Source organism: Enhydra lutris, unplaced genomic scaffold, assembly GCF_002288905.1.
Source record: "Enhydra lutris kenyoni isolate GAN:26980312 unplaced genomic scaffold, ASM228890v2 scaffoldscaffold3, whole genome shotgun sequence".
Taxonomy (NCBI): domain Eukaryota; kingdom Metazoa; phylum Chordata; class Mammalia; order Carnivora; family Mustelidae; genus Enhydra; species Enhydra lutris.
The window spans coordinates 9,565,993-9,587,565 of NW_019154087.1; the positions used below are offsets into that span (position 1 = coordinate 9,565,993).

Below are 21,573 nucleotides of genomic sequence, written 5' to 3' on the forward strand. Positions count from 1 at the left end.
TCTTGCTGCTCTCTGACTAGTGCCCTTTGTCCCACAAAAACAGTCCCATGCCTGCATGGTGGACAGATTCTATGCTGTGGCACCACAAAGAGCAGTGACTGGGTTATCTACCCTCTGCACACACCTTTGTCCCCTCCCGATGAAAGGCTGTGTTTGTTGGCGCATGATGGGTCTTTCGTCCTTTGAGAGGCAATATGCCCTCCTCCAAATGTATTCCAGGAATGGTAATGATCTCTCTGCCAGTGCGACCCAGGAGATCCCTGCACCACTTTGTGCGTGCTCTGAACCAGAGCCCTCCTCTCCAGGATCGCAGGCCACAGCTCTGCTCTGGTGAAAGTCACACACTTCCAGAACCTGAGTTTTGCATAAAACCTGTGACACTCAGTTCCCGTCTCCCCAGTCTGGGATCCGAGAGATTTCCTTCTTGTGCAAACCCAACACCGCACAATCTCAACATCCACCCCACCCCTGCCTCCTATTTTCTATTTTCCCCTGGAGGAAAGGGCTTCTTCCCTCCATATCTCTGAAGTTCTTATCTTCCCAATTCACTTCTATGCACCTTGCAAGTGCCATGCTATCTCCCTCCAACTACGGAGATCCTCCTTCCAATCCTCAGATGGATTTCTTAGATGTTCCTAGTGACTGAACCTCAGTATAGCAGTGTTTGAGGAGAAGAAAGCCCAGATTCCCCCTACTTCTCCATCTTAACTCTTTCCATAAGGATTTTTTTTTTAAGTTAGTTAATCAGTTAGTTTGCTTATTTATTTATCTTAGAGACAGAGAGCAAGCGCAGGGGAGCAGGAGGAGCAGAGAGAGAGAGACAAGCAGACTTGGTGCTGAGCTGGATCCCATGACCCTGAGATCATGAGCTGAGCTGAAATTAAGAGTCTGACTCTTAACCAGCTGAGCCATCCAGCTGCTCCATGATTTCATTTTTGTAAGTTTTAATCATCTTCTATGAAAACATTCAGTAACAGCATAGGCATCTGTTATAAAAAATAAGATATCAAAAGAAGAAAACACTCAAAAAGAACTACAGAGTGAAACCAATTATTGTGACTTTATTACAATAGTTACAAACAATATTTTAGTTATAATCATATCACAATTACTCAAACTATATACAAATAGGTATTTATATAAGACTACATTTAAAAAAAATGAAAAGGCAATTAATGACCAAAAAAAAAAAAAAAATCACATTATAAACAAGATTTTTTTCTAAAAGTTATGGCCAATAACAAAAATTCACAGTTACTCTGAAAATATTTTAAAGATGCAGGAATCATATTGCACATAATACAATTATAAACCCTACTGAGCAGATTTATATAATCTAGTTTTTCACAAAATGTACATTATCATGCAATATTTCACTGTATATAGAATGGTGGAACTAGAATAAACAGGTTAACTTACAAACTTTCAATATAATGGCCACAAAATTAGAGTTATTTTAAGTTATACTGAAAATAATTTTACTATACAAAAAAAAAAAAAAAAAAAAAAAAAACACTCCAGTGTAATAAAACTTAACAGACACAATCTTAATTTGTTCACAGATCAAGTTACTTTTTTTAGTGTTCTTCTTTGTCTTTTCCTTTCTTTTCCTTTTCATCCTGTAGTGCAGTACCAAGTTTTTTAATAAGAACTGACAGAACCTTGTCAAGGGGGTCCATGACTCCTCTTTGAAGCCATTTAGGAATAGTAGTCCTGGCATGATGAAAGCCCAGTTTTTGAAGAATATAATCAACACCTACTGGATCAATCTTTCTTCCAGTCCAAGAAATTAATCTAAAATTACAATAATAGGTATTAAGGAAGACAGTGTCATAACACAGTCCTGAAGGTAGGTTCAAGAACATCACTAAGCCTCCATAATATGCTCAAGATGGACTATTCTCAGTAGGTGCAATTGAATAATCTGTTATAATTTCTCGATTTTAACAGTATTCAAAAAATGTGATTCTATGTATTCTTGAGAGTCCATGTGTAGCAGTGGAGTTAAGTGAATTTCATTCTGATTATTTTATTTTAGGCCTCTTAAGTTACAGGGTCATCTTGACATTTAAAGAACATCTGGTTCATTCTAAAAGATGTTAACTTGATGGGAGGAATCCTTTTACAGTGTGTACATATATCAAATTATGATACCATCCACTTAAAATATCTTACATGTTTTGTCAATTATACCTCAATAAAGCTGAGAAAAAAAATAAGAGTTCAACATATATGTGGCATAATGGTGGGGGCTAAAAGGCTGAGACTTCCTGAGTTTTTGCTATGTGCTAAACATGTTTGGGAAAAACCATTTTCTTCCATTGCCTTCCACATAAAGGAGCAGCCATTAGTGAAACACGCCTGGTCTTTCTCTGTTCCTGTATTAATATCCTGTATTAATGATTTATCTGATTGGCAAGTTAACTGAGGAACTGGGTTGTGTAGTTCAGTACTCTCTTCCCTACCTTAAGGGCCACTCATTTTGACTACTGCTCCATGCAATAGGTTTCTCAAGGACAGGCTCCTAAATAGGTTAGCCCCAGACTGTTCACAGCTGCCTACAGCTGGCTGAGTTCACAGGGCTGCCAACTGCAGAACTCAAGGTGGGGGAGGGCACACAATTCTGGTGTTCTTCATGATGAAGATCCTGTAGGTAAGTCCAAACCTGGACTCTGTAGTAGAAGGCCATTATTGCCAGATATCCAAACCACATTCTCTGCTATGAGCTTTATCACTATTAAAACTGTCATTTTGATTTCCAGCTGCCTCTCTCTCACTGTTCAATCACTTCTGAACTTGGGCAGGAAAAGAGGGTATGAAGCACTGATCTGCTAAGACTCTACTAGTTATAAGCATTTTGCATTAATTAACTCATTTAACCATTGTAACAACCTTACAAGGTAGGTAATACTGTTTACCAAATTTTTCTTATGAGGCAACTGAAGGAGAAATAGGCTAGGTCCTTTGGCCAAGATCATTCAATTTACTATGCTATCTAGACAACAGGATTTAGAGCTAGAGCTCTTCAACATTCTCTCCACCACTACACCATATTAACTAGTTTCTTAATGGTATGCTTTAAAAAAAAAAGAATGGCAAATTAAACTTTTTATGCTCATTTTAAATTAAAAGATACTTAATTTCATCATAGATTTACAAATACAAAACAAATTTTCTCGGTAGTTTTCTGCATTAGGATATTTGCAATATTTTAATTTTGTTCTGAGTACTGACACTGTTAATACTTCTCATGAGTATATGTATTATTAATTAATACCAAATTTTATTTTATTTTTTAAAAAAATATTTTATTTATTTATCAGAGAGAGAGTGAGAGTACAAGCTGGGGGAGGGGCAGAGGGAGAAGGAGAAGCAGACTCCCTGCTGGTTAGGGAGCCTAATGTGGGGCTTGATCCCAAGACTCTGAGATCATGACTGAGCTGAAGCAGACGCTTAACTAACTTGAGTCATTCAGGTGCCCCCAATACCAAATTTTATTATAAATTATTATCACAAAGTCACTACTTTCTGCTTATACATGAATCCACTGTGTAATGGATATTTGGTTGCTATGGAATTATTCTGTGGCATAAATGTCTGAAATAATAACCTTATCTAAAAGAAATCTGTACTGTTCTGCAGAAATGTGCCAGAGTATGATGGACTTTTTTTTGATACTGTTATTCCATGATTCAGAGAGTTAAAATTTGATTAACAAAGCAGATGAGAGGAAAGGTAAAAATGACAGGAAGGTTGTGAGTGGTAACCATAACAAGGACATACAGTGCAAGTACCACTAGTTACAGCAGCCATTGTAAATGTAATTAAGATTGGAAAATAGTTTGGAAATTTTAATATGAAAATAAGTTGATATAATTGGGATCATGACTGTAGTAGAACAGTCTCTGTAAATGAACCTGAATCTGACAGCATTAAATTCAACATTTCGGGATTGTTGAATTGCTTATTGTTTAGCACGCAGACAGAACAACTCTGTGACACTGTAGGTTCTATTACACTGTTGTAACGTGTGAGAAATTGTAATAATTCCTTAATGATGATGTATGGCTATTATTGTGTCGTCCCTAACTAAGAAACAAAAAAGTTTACTGCAGGTCCCTCAAACACCTGAGAATAATATCCTGGTAAAAAAGATGGTTGGGGCACCTGGGTGGCTTAGTCGGTTAAAGCCTCGCCTTCGGCTCGGGTCGTGATTCCAGGGTCCTGGGATCGAGCCCCACATCGGGCTCTCTGCTCGGCGGGGAGCCTGCTTCCTCCTCTCTCTCTCTCTCTCTCTCTGCCTGCCTCTCTGCCTACTTGTGATCTCTGTCAAATTAATAAAATCTTTAAAAAAAAAAAAAAAGATGGTTAAAAAAAAGTAAGAGCAATGGTGGACGTGGAGTTATTCTCATCTGTTAGTGATTAACTGATGAATGTCACACAGTGGAGAGTGCTGAACTAGTTGTGGTGGCCGTGCTTCTTTTGTGTTGTGCTAGAAGCACTTAAAAAAAGCAGAAAGGAGCAGAAAACATGGCCAGAAGTTAGTGATGTTATAAGTAGCTAACTTCTAAAAACTGTTTTTGGTAAACTGTATATAACTTGCTCCATTATTTATGACCTTTTTCTCATGATAATCCCATAGGATACAGGGAAATATATATATCCACTACTTACCTGAGAGTGGGTTCTAGATGCCATGTGTTGCACATAAAATCTCTCCAGTCCACAGTCGTGTAAGTGATGCTGTCCTCTCTGTCTCTGTCAGAGGAATTGTCATCATGTATAATAATTGGGCTTTTCTGTCCTGGTCGAGTAGATAAAATCCGAGGTGGAAAAATGGCTATAATGAAAATAATAGATTAATATTACAAATAGATATCTTATAAACTTATTTTAAATCACCATATGAACAGTATAATTGGCTCCATTTGTCATTTTACTTATGAACAGGCCAATTAATTACCTTTCTGAAAAACTAGTATTTTAAAATAAGCCATAAATAACTGCCAGTTATTATTATTTCTTAAAGACAATGTCAAAGTTAGCATGTCACTTTTTTTTTGAGGAATAGCATATATTTTACATATATTTGCATGCTTAAAACTAATGGTCAAGAATGCTGAGATTTATTTGATAGCAAGAATGTCTGCAGTGGACATTTTACATATGTAAAATATATGTAAAATATATTTTTATATTTTATATATGTAAAATACATGTAAATATATTTTACATATAATTGCGTGCTTAAAACTAATGGTAAAGACTGCTGAGATTTATTTGATAGCAAAGAATGGCTGCAGGTTGACATTTTTTAGCAATTTTATTGAGATACAATTCGTGTATCATACAGTTCACTCATTTAAAGTGTACTATTCAAGGGCACCTGGGTGGTTCAGATGGTTAAGCATCTACCTTTGGCTCAGATCATGATCACAGGGTCCTGGGACTGAGTCCTGGATCTCTCTCTGTCTTTCTCTGTCTCTCACAAATAAATAAAATCTTTAAAAAAAAAAGTGTACCACTCGATAGTTTTAGGATGTTACTGTCTCTATATATTTGAACACTGGTACTAAATTAGGAACTTTTTATGTAAGCAGTCTTTCACTCTTTATAGTGAATACTCAGATGTTTTAGGAAAGACAAATTCTTTTTAAATTGGTGATCATTATATAAAATTAAAATCAAATCTGAGACAATGTAGCTTTCATTTGGCAAACTTTAATGTATATAGCATTTCTCTCAGAGTAGAGGTTTTCAAGACACAAATTGGGCATAAAATAATAGATAAATTAGGTAATATGACAGGCATTATGTAACTCTGGTTTTAACTTTATCATGAATTAGCAGTAGGGATAACATACTCATTAGGAATGAGCCTGGGAATAAAACTGTCCTTACATTCACATTACATAATAATATAGATGTCTTCAGTTACTGCCTCCTCACAATCACTCTGTTTTTATTTCTGGTAGTTGTTACAGTGCTACAGTATCTTGATGTTCTAGAAATATGTTGATTCTAGTCTAGCCTTACATGCTGTTAAAGATTATTCTCAGGCATGTTTATGCTTATTTTGGTCAAAACTAATTGCTTTTAGTTTTTAATTACAAAATACACTTATAACTATTAAAATATTTTTATTTATAATTGAAATTCCTAAAAACAATAACATTTGGTTATTGTAAATCTGATAATCAATCCTTATTTCCTTTTTTCCATTAAAATAGTGTTATACAAGTTTGATTTTCTACTTTTAAATATAATTTTTATGTAATAAATTAATTTCAGGTGTACAACAAGGTGATTTAGCAAATACATACATTTTGAAATGCTTGCCACGAGAATTATATTAAAATATTACTGATTATATTCCTTATGTTGTATTTTTAATCCCCATGACTTATTTTATAACTGGAAGTTTGTAGCTCTTAATTCCCTTTATCCATTTCGCCCATTTTCCCACTCCTCTCCCCTTCGGCAACCACCAGATTGTCCTCATTGGGTCTGTTTCTCTCTTTTTTGTTGTTGTGCACGAGTTTGTATCTAAAAACAAAGTGCTTTTTTTTTTTTTTTTAAATATGCACAGTTCATGGCAGACCAAAACCAAAACATATTTCACAAAATGACAAAGATTTCACATAATAACTGCAAAAGAAATCTGGCAGATTTTTATATAAACATGGACTAGAAAAGAATTCTGAACTTCACAGGTTTATTCAGAGTCTCTGTTATTTTTCCCACATTAAATTTAAATATTAAGGCACAGAGAAAAACAAGAGGATTACTAGGAACTGGTATATGTTGGTGCTTTAAGTGAAGACTGGATCTAATTATATATAATATTTCCAATTATATGGTTTTAGTCATTTAAGTTTCAACTAATGTCTCACAGATTTCTTCCAGTCATCATTACTGATTTTACTCTCACTGGATTTTTGGCACGTAGATTGAACAGTAATGGAGCAGCAATTCAATCTATGTTATACTACTTTTGCATTGTTTTTTGATAATCTGTTTTCTTCACTTAAACATTCACCATGAGGCCATCTTGAAATACCTGCTAGACAAATTTTGTCTTTTTGCTCATTATGAAAATGAAGTATTATAGGGTGACCTAAACAAATAGCATATATTCCAAGCAATTAAAAAAAAAATCACATCTGCTATTTTACTACTATATATTCATATATTTGTGCAATAAATACTTATTGGGTAAAGACCATATGTTTGGAGACTATTCCATATCATCATATTTCTGACGACTTCATTCTTTTAAATACTACAGAGTATTCCATTCCATTTTATGGACACCAAAATGTATTCAACCAGTTCTATAGGGATATTAAGGTCACCATATGTTTCTTAATGGACAAACATGTAAATTTCCAGGAGATAAACCAGTGTTAGCTAGCTCATAAAAATAAAACACCACCACTGAAGTCCAAATTATTTATTTATGAAAAGATAATGTTTTCTGCATTCTAAACAAATTTATTTACTTACTTAATTCTGTTTTCCTAACAATGTATATAATTCATGCTATTATGTAGTTGTTTTTTTAGCCATTTCATTTGACTAGCAATATTTCCTCAAAGAGCTTTTCCTTATCTTCCTCCTTTGTGAGATTCTCCTACAAGGCCTGATAATGTACATAACAAACATGGAAACATTTTGTGAAGTATAAAACACCATTCAGTGTGAATTATATTTAGAAAAAGAGTGTCACGGACATAGCAGACCCTCAGAAACTCTGTCACATAGTTTTACTAATATATTATTTATTTCACCGATTGATATTTTCAACTAAAAGGAAGGAGACACATTCCACTCATTTTATCACTAAACCATAAAAATCCATTTAAATGACACTGACAACAGCCTTTGCTGAAATTGGAAAGAAAAAAAAAAAAACGCTACTCACCTTTTTCTTTTTCTTTAAGATAAGCTGACACTAAATCATGAAGAAACATGATGAGCTCAGCATCCATAGTCACACAAATGTGGTCAGTAAACTCTGTCACCACACTACATTCTACCTTCGGCTTCAGGCTGGCATCTGTAATGGCAAAGTTCTATAGTAAAAGATTTAATGAGATATGTCCCTTTCTCTTCCTGTTTATAAGGGATTTACAAGGGTTCATGTAAACGCACCCATTTAAATGCAACTATAGACAACTGAGTAGTTTCTGTATGTGATTTACAAATGATGATATAGTTTACTGAGCACTTTCCAAGTATATGCCACTTACTCCTCATAAAACACTCTGAATGAAATCCTATTATTGTCCCCCATTTTACTGAGGAGAAAGAGGCACAAATGGATTAAATTATTTGCCAGAAGCCAAAAGCTGGAAGAAAAACTAAGTAAATAAATAAGACTATATTACTATTACATAAATAACCTATGAGAAAACAGTAATTCGAAGTTCCTTTAGAATTTTCTTAGTTACTTTAAAAACTATTTTTCTACATACCCTGTAATGAAGGTTCCTGTGGTTCTTGAACATGAATGGATTTAAATTCAAGCTGCATCCTTGGTAATGCAAAGATAGTCTCTGTTTCATGATTGTAGCTAGAACCTCCTCTGAATCCACTCAACAAACTAGAATTCTTCACTGTAGTGCTATTCTCAGTATTATTAGCATCAACATTACGAAGCAGGTTTAGCTCTATATGGACAATAATAAAGACAAGAAGAATCAAATTAAACCAATAGGCAATGATAAACCTATAGCTTTCATGACACTATCATACACAGAATTTTTTAGAAGCTAGAAAATAATGACCCACATTTTTAAAAGTAGAGCCATATAAAGCTTTGGTCTTGAGAATAGTTACCTATATATTAATCTATTGAAATATATTTATATATAAATATAGTGATATGTTTATATATATGTAGTGTTTTACTCATATATATAGATAGTGATGTATATCACTATTCTCAAGACTGAAGCTTTATAACATGATTTTTGGATAAATCTAATACATTTTATTTTTGTTTGTCAAACTTTAAAATGAATATCATTTTTAACTAAATTTCTGTCTAAATTTAAGACTTTCACTAGGCTCAGAGTTTCCATTGATTGAATACTTTACTCTTACATAGAATTCGCAAGTAAGTATGTTCCTGACCTTGAAATAAGGTAGAAGTCCTGATTTTCCCCAACATAAGTGCTAGGTTTTCTTATAAAAATTAGCAGTTCTCAGGTACTCGGGTAGCAGTGCAGTTTGCTAATAGCCCCTCTATGTATCCCAGCCAAAAGAACCCTTTCCTCAAAAATCTCTCTTTGGAAGGTAGCAGAGTCAGTACGTAACAGTCAATACATGCATAATCTTCTAATTTACTTCCTTACCCTCCTTTGTTCTCAGAACCTTTTTAATAGTCTCTAATCCCTGGCACTGCCTATTCCATAGTAACTATTTTCAGTGGTGCCCAAGTCATCTTTCCCATTTTGAAAGGTGGTTATTTTTAAGGAAAACATTCAAGTCTTAGCAGGTCTCAGTGTAGTCACTTTTCCATGATTGGGGACTATTATTTAGTTTTATTTTATTCCAACCACCCCAAACCTTAAAGTTGGTGGCATTCTATTACTTAGTTATGTAGTAACTTTACCAAGCTTCTCATGTTTAACATCACTACCAAAATATCTTTCTAACTATAATAAACTTCGTTTAAACCAACTTTATTTTGAATATTTTCAGTTACATCCAAAATAATTTTTAGTCTATGAGATGTTACACTACCAGGATGGTAAATCAGGTACTAATATTGTTATTTATGAGTAAAATGAAACTAGTTTAAAGAATTAAACATTTTCCCTCCACTTAAATTCTAAACACAGGCAACAGAGCTCCAAATAAAGAAAAATCTCTCTAAAGAAATAAATTTTTAACCTTCATTCCTTGTGGCTGTAACATAGTTGAACCATTCTTTTACACTTGCTACTCCATGGGGTGGGTTTTCATGGCGACGCCTTGTTATCTTGGTTATTGTTGCCATAGGACTTTCCAAAGCCCCACATGGTTTGGTAACCATGGTATTGTGGCCCAGATGAAAATCTAATGTTTGTACTATATATGTAGAATGATCACTAGAGCCTAGAAGAAAAATAAAAGTTTCTTGATGTTAACAAACTACATTTAGATGCAAGAAAACAGTTGTGACTCTAGATTAATAGATTTAGTTAACTCATAAGGGTATAAAAACAGTGAGAAGTAAGAAAAAAAATCACAAATAGTTTTTCTTTCTTTTAGTTATAACTGGATTTATCCCTGGTGATGAGCAGCATCCATTTTTTTCCTTCATCATTAAGAAATCACAGATTAGGAAATAATAACTAAAAGGAAGGAGGTTTATCACTATAAATACAGGTAAAAGCATAGCCTTACCGATAAAGTTTATAGTTTTAGTCTTGACTATTTCCTTAAACTACCACCATGAGTCTTTATATTTTTATACTATTTATAATAACTATTATTATGACTGTGGCCAGCCACAACAGCAGAAACTTAATTGCCTAGAAACAGAATAAGATGGCAAGTTCAGAAGAAAGTCCTTTAACATGTTTCAGATTTTACAGATATTGATTACTGGCAATGAACTCCTTGACATGTTAAGTACATGAGAACAGAGTTGGACTTCAGAAATATAATGAAAACATACAAAAGACATGAGAAAGGAAAATTACTGTCATTTATAATCATATCAGAAGGTAAGAAAAGGTAAAAGTTACAAATGTATCAGTTTACCATCTTCCCAGATTTTCTGAGCTTCGGTCCAAAAAGCAATATTTGGTTCTTCTAAGTGAAAAAGGGCCCAGGATTTTGAACGGAAATTTGGACCATGAAAACAAGCCAATGTCATATGATTTCCATGTAAGCTCATTGATCCTCCAAACTGCATTCCATTTTCTGGTAATGGAATCTGAAATAAGGATATGTGGCATCCTGATACCACCTTCAATACTCCAGGCCAATGTCGATGATGAGCTGCATCGAGCACTGCAAGAAAACCAAAAACCACTTATTCTCAAAGGCCTCACAAACACCCTGAATGGCAGGTAGGAAGGCAACAAGTGGCTATTTTCTATAGCTGAAGTGACACGGATAAGGGATAAAAACAATTCAATACCTGTTAACATTAAGTAGAAGCTAACAAAAATATAGTCTGGGAAAAGATGCTGCGTAAGGATGGACAGAAACTAATGAAAGTAGTAACTTGCTAATAATAACTACAACTTAACACTTCAGTAATGATTCATGATTTATAAAGTGCTGGCATTAACTTTTATACAATTCTCACAATAGCTCTGTAAATTAGGGATTTGATCTAGAATCCTTTCAAGGGAAGCAGAAGAGGGGTTAAGTGAACTAGTGATTAGAAGATCTATAAGTCAAATAGAGGTCTTCTCTTTTTTTTTTTTTTTTAACTCGCTTATAGCCTAGCTACTCAAAAGTGAAGTGTGAGGACCAGCAGCATCAGCATCACCTGATAACTTGTTAGACAGAAACTGAGACAAGTCCACCTTATACCTTCTGTATCAAAATCTGTATTTTAATGGGATTTCCAAGTGTTTCAGGTACACATTAAAGTTCTACACATAGAAGCACTAATCAGATGTAACATTTATATTTATATTTCTCACTTATCCCAACAATGTCCTTTTTGGCTGTTTTCCACAACTCTCACTCCAGTTAGTTAGCATGTCTCTTTAGTTTCCTTTAATCCAAAAACAGTTCCCTAAGCCTGGTTTGTTTTTCAAGACAAGGACTTTTTTTTAAGAATCTAGGTCAGGAGTTTTGGGGAACATCTCTCTAATTTGTATATGCCTGACCACCAATTCTAGTTTAAAGGAAATATAGGGATTAGAGGAACAGGATAAATGAAACTATAAGCAAACAACTGAAAAAAAAAAATTAGAAGATAGGACAACTGGCCAAGTCTCTTCAACAAGTTAGGTCATTAGAAAAAGGACTATGCTGAAATAAGAGAGTAAAGGAACATAACCAGATTTAACCTGGGATCTTGACTCTGATATACCGGTTTAGACAAACCAGTTTTAAGAATAATTTTAGGTCATTTATAAGATGTGGTTAGAAAGCCAGAGGAGAGAAATATTTAGCAAAATGGAAAACTGGATACATATGTGGTACTGATACTCTACGGTACATAGATATTATTTGGATACTATTCACTAGACAAGGTTATAAAACAATATGAACAATATTTTGGTAAAAAGTATATGTCTTATATAGGTTTATAGAAAATTATCTGAATGTATATACTCTAAATTGTTTAGAGTGATGATTTCTGGGTGGAATGTGATGTTTCAATTTTTGCTTGTATGTATTTCCTAGGCTTTTCCAATGCACATGTACTGCTTCTGTGATTATAAAGAGTTATTTAAAATGATCCCCATGGGCACCTGGGTGGCTCAGTGGGTTAAGCCTCTGCCTTCAGCTTGAGTCATGATCTCAGGGTCTTGGGATCAAGGCCCGCATCAGGCTCTCTGCTCAGCAGGGAGCCTGCTTCTCCCTCTCTCTCTGTCTGCCTCTCTGCCTACTTGTGATCTCTCTCTCGTCAAATTAATAAATAAAATCTTAAAAAAATGAAATAAAATAAAATAATCCCGATTCTGACACTTTTCACTACTTTTACCTCTCTGGTTAAAGCTGCAATCATTTGCTGCCTGGACCTTCCGATAGCCTTCTTAATATAACTATGCTTGCAACAACACTAATGGGAATTACTGCATTGGTCTCTACTCCCACTCTTTGCCACCTATAGTCTATTCTTCACACAGCAGCCAGAGTGATTCTTCAAAAAGGAGTATTTTAAGAAAAAGTAAATCAAATATGAAAACTGTTCAGAACTCTCCAATAGCTAGCCATCGTATTCAAAATCTTATCTGTGGCCATTCATGTCCAACACTTTCTTGCTTGCTTACTCTGTTCCACAGAAGCAGCCACCTTAATGATCCTCGAATAAGCCGAGTTTCTTCTGTGGTAGGAGCTTTGCACTTTTTGATAGGCCCCTGTGCCCAGAACTCTCTTCCCCAGTAGAGATCTTTCTAGCTTAGAACTTTAAAAGGCTTCTCTGACCACCCTTTCTAGACTAGCTAGCCTCACACACTATTATTCTTTATCTCCTTCCCCTGCTTTCTTAGCATGCCTTTCTATCTGAAATTATCTGACATATTTAGTTAGCAAATTAATTATGGTCTATCTCTCCCATTAAAACAAAGCTTTATGTAGGTGGGAACTTTGCCTAATAGTATATCTCTTATGCCTAAAACAATGCTTAAGAATATAGTTGAGGGACGCTTGGGTGGCTCAGTTGGTTGGACGACTGCCTTCGGCTCAGGTCATGATCCCGGGCTGCCGGGATCGAGTCCCACGTCGGGCTCCCAGCTCCGTGGGGAGTCTGCTTCTCCCTCTGACCTTCTCCTCGCTTATGCTCTCTCTCACTGTCTCTCTCTCAAATAAATAAAAAATCTTTAAAAAAAAAAAAAAGAATATAGTTGATTTGCTGATTGAATTCCTGAGTGAAAATAATAATCTGCCTAATATGAAACAGCTAATAAATCCAAACTCAAACATTTTTATTCCACAGCCCATGTTCTAAACCAGAACATGGTATTGTCATAACTAGTATTCAAGAGCATGGAATGGGTATGGTTACAGGTGAGTTATGGCAGGGGAAGGAGGTAATATGTCACAAATGATGGCCTTTAATTCTATTGGTGAGTAGGAAATCAGGTACTTGCTGAGTAAATAGAATAAAGAGCATGTGGATCACTTTCTAAGTATGGTACATAGATATTATTTTAAATTAAGACTATAACACAACATTTGGTGAAAGATACAGCATATATAGAGGCTTAGCTCTAATTCTTACATTGTTCTTGTGAACTTCTCTCTAGGTTATTAGTCATTGTCTTAGGTGGAAGATATGGAACAGGTCCCCAGGTAGACAGAGCTCGTTTGCTGGTGTCAAACTGTTGTGTGAAAAACTCCTGGAGCTTCATTCCTATTTTTATCAGGTCTGGTGTAGTTGATCTTGATATCATTACTTGGAAAATATCCCACTTCAAATCTCCATGGACAAATATTTCACTAAAGCATAAAACAGAACTATCATATATCTTACAGAAGATAACTAAAAAAGAAGCAAACAAATAAAAAAAAACAAGGAAAATTCCCTTCTCCACCCAGCTTTTTCTTTCATATTATTTGCATAATATAAAGTAATTTTGTCAGAAAAATGAATTGTTTTCTCTCTCACTGGATGAGAGAAAACATATTAAAAGCAGTCACACAGTGTCCAAAAAGTAACATTTTACTAAATACCTTTTATCAGTCATGCTTGAATCCAGTGTATTATACAGATTTACTTTCCATTCATCCTGAAGCTTCAGATCAGCATTACTGAAGATACCCATGAGGATACTTGAGCCCATGTAATCAACACGAGCTTCAGTAGAACCCATAGTAATCTGAATCTTGTGACTAGGTTGCTGATTTGGATGTTCAGAAATATGAGCTAAAATAGAAACAATAATTACTTTCATAGAAATGCCTAATGGGGAAAACTTACCAAAATCAATTTTCAAAAATTTGTTTTCAGTTGTAAAATTTCAACATACCAACCATCTCCAAAGCATTGACATCTATGGTCCCTCCAACTACTCCTCCTTTAGAATCCAACTGTGATCTTCCCAGACCAACGGACATGCTTATCTCTCGATCTCGATTACTTCCTACCGAAAGACGGCCCTGGCTCTTCAAACCACTAGTTGTCCAACTGGAGAAAAGAAAAAGGGTTGTTAATTAGACAGACAGTTTTCAATGTCATGAATTAAAACAGGAGTTAGAAGATTTTAAAAAGTCTGATAAAACAATACATTTCTTACAAAAACTGTGGTAAATGTTTGAATATTGATAATAAAGCATATTACACTGTTTTCCTTATAATTTTCTCTCTTTAGAGTACATATTCCATGTTGTTTTATATTACAATATCTTTAAGATATTTTTAAGATAAAGCAATTTATAGCTTTTTTCTACTGTCTCAAACATTGTAATATTAAAAAGATTTTAAATTGCTTTACTATAAGAAAAATTACAACTAATCATTAATTTTTCTTATATCTGAATAGCTTACGTTGTATTTCCCATTACATTACTCATATTCATTTGAACGTTTAATTGCTTCAAGTTGATGGCAAACACGACCAATGTTTCCCATGGGGTCCCTTGTTGGCTGGCTGCTTTGTTCGATTTGTTAAAAGGAGTTGATGTTTTTGAAAGCGAATCTAAAAACAGGAAAATCAAATGCACATTCACTCACATAGGTGCTCGGAGAATTAAAAGTTATCACTCTTACCACTATCGTCCCGAAAATAAAAATATGGTATTCTTAATTAAAACCTAACATTTAATAGCTGCCATTTTGCCTCTAAAATAGTAGCTACCATTTACTGAATGTTCAGTAAGGGCTGTTAGTCTTCTTGAAAGCTTATAAAGTTCTTTATAATATCCATTTTATATGAGGAAATTCTGGTGTGCATGGGGTGCAGCAGCACAGATCATCACCCTGGGATTTTCTTAACAAAGGAGAAAATCATAAGTTACTGCTGCCAAATAGAGGACTTGAAGGCAGGGACCATTCTGAAATGCAGATGTCTGCTGAGGTGCCCGACTGCTCGGTTCCTGTGGGCTCAGTGTGAATCTTGAATCCTGCATTTATTCATTATACTCTTATATCACTTTCATATGTTCAGATACAAATAGAGTGCTGAGCACATAAAAGAGTTCAAAAAACACTGGCTGAATAAAAGAATGACTGAATGGATGAATACCAAAGATTAACTTTTTCATAAATGAGTCTGACACTCAGAAAAAAAAAAATTAACTTTTTCAAAATTAAACATATTTTACAATGTTGTAGGTTTGTTTTACTTCTAACAATAACTATACCATGTGGAACAAACTAATAATATGCTCATTCCTCTCTTTTTTTCCCTTTTTAAAGCTACTAGCCACCCAAGCTCTCTCTTCTTCTGGCAAATACTTTGAAGTGTTTGTTGTTTATGGTTTTGGGTATTACCCCGCCCCCCACCATCTTCCATAAAAATCTGTAAGATTAATATTTTCCTAGAGTTGAGGCAGAAATCTGGGAGCAACAAATTAAGATTTTTATCTTGCAGGCTCTGGAGGGATACTGATAACAAAGAGAACAGTATCACCTCTTCGGGGAACTGAAGAATCAGACACACTCCTTGATCTTATGGAAGCTGGGGATTTTAGGCTCTGTGCTGCTGTCCCTGGTGACATGGTGCTGTTTGTCATATGCTCATTGAATACATTAGGTGACTGAGGCATGTGGGTGAAAGAGGCCGACTGACTAGGCTGCTCCCAGGTCCTGCAGTAAGCTTTTCTTGATGATTCAGGGGAAAGATGCTGGCTTACACCTTCAATGGAATCAGGTGTCCCTGGGCCAGATGCTGTTAGAAAAGTAAAAACAAAATTAATAGAACAAAATTAATCCGGGTACAATCTTCATGTTATAAAATAATAAATTTTACGGCTCTACCTTTTCTAATCATATATTCCTCCTAGTTCTCTATTTGAACTATACAGCAATTCATAGTTTGCAAATTATATTCCAGCATGTTATTCTATTTAATTCTCATGGAAGTTCATGAGAGGGGCAACACAGGTACTCTTTTTTCCACTCTACAAATAAGGGAATAGGTGGCTCAGTCAGTTAAGCATCTGACTCTTGAAATCAGCTCAGGTCATGATCTCAGGGCTGTCAGATCCAGCTATGGATAGGCTCCGTGTTGGGTGGGGAGCCTGCTTGGGATTCTCTCTCTTCCTCTCCCTCTGCCCCACCCCCGCCACGTCATGCATGTGTGCACCCTCTCTCTCATAAATAAATAAATAAATAAGGGATAGACTCAAACCTGGATTTCTAGTATTTTCTACTGTATCCTGTTAACTCTACCTTTCACTTACACAGTATGCTACTACAACAACATCTAAGTCTAAAAGAAAATAATGCAGGCAACATGATAGCATATCCCCAACATTTTCTGTTTCCCATGCTTAATTAACCATGATTAATTTGGGCAGTTAGATGGTATTTCTGCATTTTCAGATTTTGCAAATTATAGAATAATCATTATAGAATATCAGCCTGGTGAATGCAATGTCTAAGAGGGCAAGCTTTTTGTGATCTCCAATACCAATGTATCCCCAGTGGTTAGCACATTAGAGGCATTCAGCAGACATTTGCTGAATGAGTGAATGAATTACATGGTACAACTTAGCAAGTAAGACAAAGTTTGTGGTATCAATCATTGATTCCTGTTACTACTATAACCAAAATTAAAAGTAACCTAAGTATAATTACAATTACATAGCAAGCTTACTTGGCAAATTTATAGTTTGGTCTCCAAGGAATAGGCGTCTTGCAATACTTCTCCTATACCAGGCTCTTGGAAATGCCAGAATTTCACTGAGTCGACGCATATCATATTTAAAGGAGGCAGACCCTATATCACATACAGCTGATACATAAATAAACAAAATCTGTTAGAGAACAGATTTCCAAAACCTTTAATATTGTCGTATGGTAGGTATGACATATTACACAACTGAATTATAATAATGTTATAAATAATGAAATACCAAAAAAAGTTACATGGTATGATTAGGAAGTGGTATTGTTCCTTCCACAAATGATAAAAATAGCACATTCTTACACTATTCCCATTTCTTTTTTTGAGGTGAGGGCAACTTGGAATTCTACTGTCAGTTTATCATGAAATTCTGAGAAGTTCTAAAGATCAGACTTATTGACAGCTTTCAGTTTAACACAGGGTTCTTCTCAAATATGGAAATGGAATAATCGGGATGGCCAGGAACACAAACTTCCTCAACAGTAGTTGCAAACCAAACAGTGTGTGGCAAGAACTACTGTTTTCCTTTTAGACAAAGAGCAGGGACTTGTCAGTCTGAAGGCATTGTGATGGCTGCTTCTTGGGGTTCTGCTCTGAGCACTCTTCTGCCCCAGTTTTACATGCTCTTCTGTTCCTCCACCAGAGCTTCTTCCATAAGGAGTTACACACCAGCGTCCCCCAAACCAACATTTCTGTTTCAGTCTGAGTCTATATCCACATAGTCCATCAGCCAATTATCTACCAGGCTCTCCCACATAAACATCCTATTAGGCGCTTCCTTATTTTTGATCTAAGTTAATGATGGTCCACTGTCCCTTCAGTCACCTAAGCTAAAAATTCGAGGCATCCCTGTCTCCTCTACTCCTTACACAACTTGTACTCAAGCTTGTGGGTTCCATTTCTCTCAAAACCATTCCCTCTTCTTTTTTATTGTCACAGTTCAGGGCTTTAATCCCTATTGCTTGGTCTATTTCAACAGTCTTTTCAAGCGTCTCTCACATTTTTCACACTGCCATCGACTCTTTCTAAAACACAGATCCGAAGCATTATCCCATTTCCTTTTTTTAATGCAAACATGTTATTTTATAATCCATATACAAATTTATTATGTGTGGTAAGAACACTTAAGATGAGATCTATCTTCACAGATTTTTTTTTTGGTCTTCACAGATTTTAAAGTGTACAATACAATACTGTCATCTTTAGCCACAGTATTGTCATCACATTTCTTAAAAACCTCTAGTGGTTTTTCACTGCCCAAAGGATCAGAACCTGTTCCTTAGCCTGCCATAGGAGTCTCCCAACAATCTGGTCCTGCTCTATTTTACCAGCTTTCCCTCTAGCCACTTCCTCTCTCCCTTGGGACATTTAACTATGCAACAGTTAAATGTTCAGTTACACTTATGCTTTGCCTCAGTGAAATGAAGTATGATCCAAGAGCATACTTTTTGATGCTTCTGTACCATTAAAGACCATGTTGCTATAGCCAAGAATCTGTTTACATTATTTTGAAGATCTGGCCCAAATATCATTTCTTTTGTGAAGCCTTCCTTCTCTGATCTCCTGAATAAAACAATTCATTTCTTCCTCTTTATATAAACCTCCATTACAGCATTAATCACACTGCACTGTCATTTATTTGTCTACTTTTAAGACCTTTCCTTATTCATGCCGGCACCCTAAATCATCTAGGAGAGTAGCGGCACAAGTTCACTGTAACATATAGACTCAGTGTATGTCTGTTGAATATTAGCTCTAAGTGTACTTACTATATTTGTGCAATTACTAACTTTAAAGGTTTTCACTCCCACAGTACTCCCAACTCTTCAAAATATTCCACATGCATATAATTTTAAACAGTCAAGTCGCAACATAAAGAAAGTGAGCAAGTGATTTGTCCATAGGTTTATGGCTAGTGACAAAGCTAGCAATACACACATACACAGCTTAAGATCTCATGACACTACGTAAAAAAATTTTAACCATCATCCCTCATTAGTGTTTCAAGAATTCACAATCAGAAAACTAAGCTAATGAAAAATCAGAAATTTTACCAATTCATGGTAGAGAAGTGAAGAAAACTTTTCAGTGATTTAACGAAGCATATTTTGGCCGTTAGGTGACATTTCTATGCATTTACCTAGAAATCATATTCTTAACGTTGCTTACTTGAATTGAGATAGTACATTGGCCTAGAATGTAATTCCTCTCATTTAAATCATTCATCACTAAAAACTTAATACTATTAAATGTATTTAATATATAAACACTGTTAAAAAGGAGACCTTACTTAATTCCAAAAAATAGCATTTTTAAAAACTATACAAGTACCAGATATATTGATTAGTGTGGTATCCATTTTGCTTGCAGACTTGCTTACAGACTGACTTTCAAAAAATGAGGCACCTCCTGAACGCCTTATCCGAGACAAACTCACTTTTACAAATTCAAGGTTTATACTGAGTGAGTCTTTTCGACCAGTGACTGAAGTGGGTTCTTCATCCACATTCCCTTTAAAACAAAAACAAAAACACAACAAACACACACACACACACGTACACACACATAAATACATGTATATATATACATATACGCAACTATCTAGTTACATGAAATTATCTAATACACTGGAATATGCCATCAATTAAAATCACTTTAAGTGAGGCTAAAAATTTAAGAAGAATGATCTAATGAGTATTAGCATTCTCAACAACAGATTTAATAGTTTCAAGTCCATAAACAATAGTGATTTTTATAATACTTCCCCAACAAAAACTAGCACTGACATGGAGTATATGTTTTTGTTACTTCTCTAAGTAAATCAAGAGATGTTCACTAATATCAACATTTCATATATTTTTAGTGGTAAATCTGCACTTTAAAATGACAGTGAAATTTAAGTTGGCTAAATAATGATAAGAAGGAGAAGCAGCAGCAGCAGAAGGTAGTTTCATTTTAAATTGACAAATGTGATGCACACACTTTAAAAATTTACTATTTGTAGAATACAATTTTCTTACACAAATAATGATGTGGTAGAACATTTAAATATTTAATATAAATATTCCTTTAAATCCAAAGACTGTTGTGCTGCATATGTCACTTACAAAATATTGTTTAAAATTCTTATATAATTAATTCACCTGAATTATTTATTTCATATTTCTACTTATGCAGAGACAGGATATTGTCCAGAAGAAAAATGAAGTTTCTGATCTTGTTTTATATCCATTATTAAAGGTACTATGATTTCTAAAAAGATCAAAGCTTCAAAAGGTGCTATAAATTCAAAAAGATGGAAACACTCTTAAGTATACCTAGTCCTCCTGATCCAGATGTGAGCCCAGAAACAGCAGTTTTTTGTTTCCCTGCTCCGTACGGATGAAATACATAAAGGGAAAAGTCAGACATGCATGCAGTGAAGCTCAAACCAGATGAACTGCTGCTAGAACTGGTCAGATCCGACTGACTACTACTATGTCGACTTCTGCCAAGAGGGCTGCCCAGGCCGGATGAACCTATAATGAAAACCAGAAGTCCAAAATATTTATAAGCCACAGAAAATTTTAAAAGCCTGTCACTTAATACATTCTTAAGAACCAAACAAAACAAGACTTGAAATTAAAATGGAAATACACAAACATTAATTGATCGATAGATTTAAAACCATCATATCAAAGTAAAGACTTAGATGTACTTTCTAATTAATTTTTTCTGTTAACTGGGGTTAATACTATGTTCATCTTTGAGACAATTATTTAGACATTTGATTGGCCAACTCCATAGTTTGCCATTTCTTTTCTCCTTTGCTCCATTGCAAGCAGGCAGTAGAAGAGCCAAAAAATAGCTGGGGCTTAAGCGAAGGGGGAGAACAAACTATAAAAAATCCAAATCATATAACTGGAGTCCACATTTCCATAGCCAGCAGTGGAAATAGAGTAAGGTACACAAATGCAGAAAGTTAAAATCTCTTTCTCTGAGAAGAAGCAAGTATCCCCATTGGCACCACTTACCACAGGTGTACAGACTAATCCAAAATACACTTTAAATGTAAAAAATATGAGTAAAGCATCTTAGGAGAACATTATATGGTTTTGCTAAT

General features: G+C 34.9%; 1 protein-coding gene across 2 annotated transcripts in view; it reads right to left on the reverse strand.

Annotated features, from left to right (window-relative positions):
- Window positions 1-1,205: 1,205 nt before the first annotated feature.
- The window catches only part of LOC111153399 (KIAA1109 ortholog), a 197,955-nt gene continuing 177,587 nt past the window's right edge, over window positions 1,206-21,573 (reverse strand). For both annotated transcript variants that reach the window (XM_022512407.1, XM_022512417.1), the window contains exons 71-84: window positions 20,789-20,989; window positions 19,803-19,982; window positions 17,442-17,579; window positions 16,254-16,511; window positions 15,170-15,320; window positions 14,652-14,809; window positions 14,356-14,548; window positions 13,904-14,121; window positions 10,756-11,007; window positions 9,901-10,104; window positions 8,478-8,672; window positions 7,925-8,059; window positions 4,675-4,840; window positions 1,206-1,794 (exon numbers count right to left, since the gene is read on the reverse strand). In XM_022512407.1, coding sequence (XP_022368115.1) covers window positions 1,578-1,794; window positions 4,675-4,840; window positions 7,925-8,059; window positions 8,478-8,672; window positions 9,901-10,104; window positions 10,756-11,007; window positions 13,904-14,121; window positions 14,356-14,548; window positions 14,652-14,809; window positions 15,170-15,320; window positions 16,254-16,511; window positions 17,442-17,579; window positions 19,803-19,982; window positions 20,789-20,989 — 2,666 coding nt within the window. In that variant the 3' untranslated portion in view covers window positions 1,206-1,577. The remainder of the gene's footprint in view (window positions 1,795-4,674; window positions 4,841-7,924; window positions 8,060-8,477; window positions 8,673-9,900; window positions 10,105-10,755; window positions 11,008-13,903; window positions 14,122-14,355; window positions 14,549-14,651; window positions 14,810-15,169; window positions 15,321-16,253; window positions 16,512-17,441; window positions 17,580-19,802; window positions 19,983-20,788; window positions 20,990-21,573) is intronic.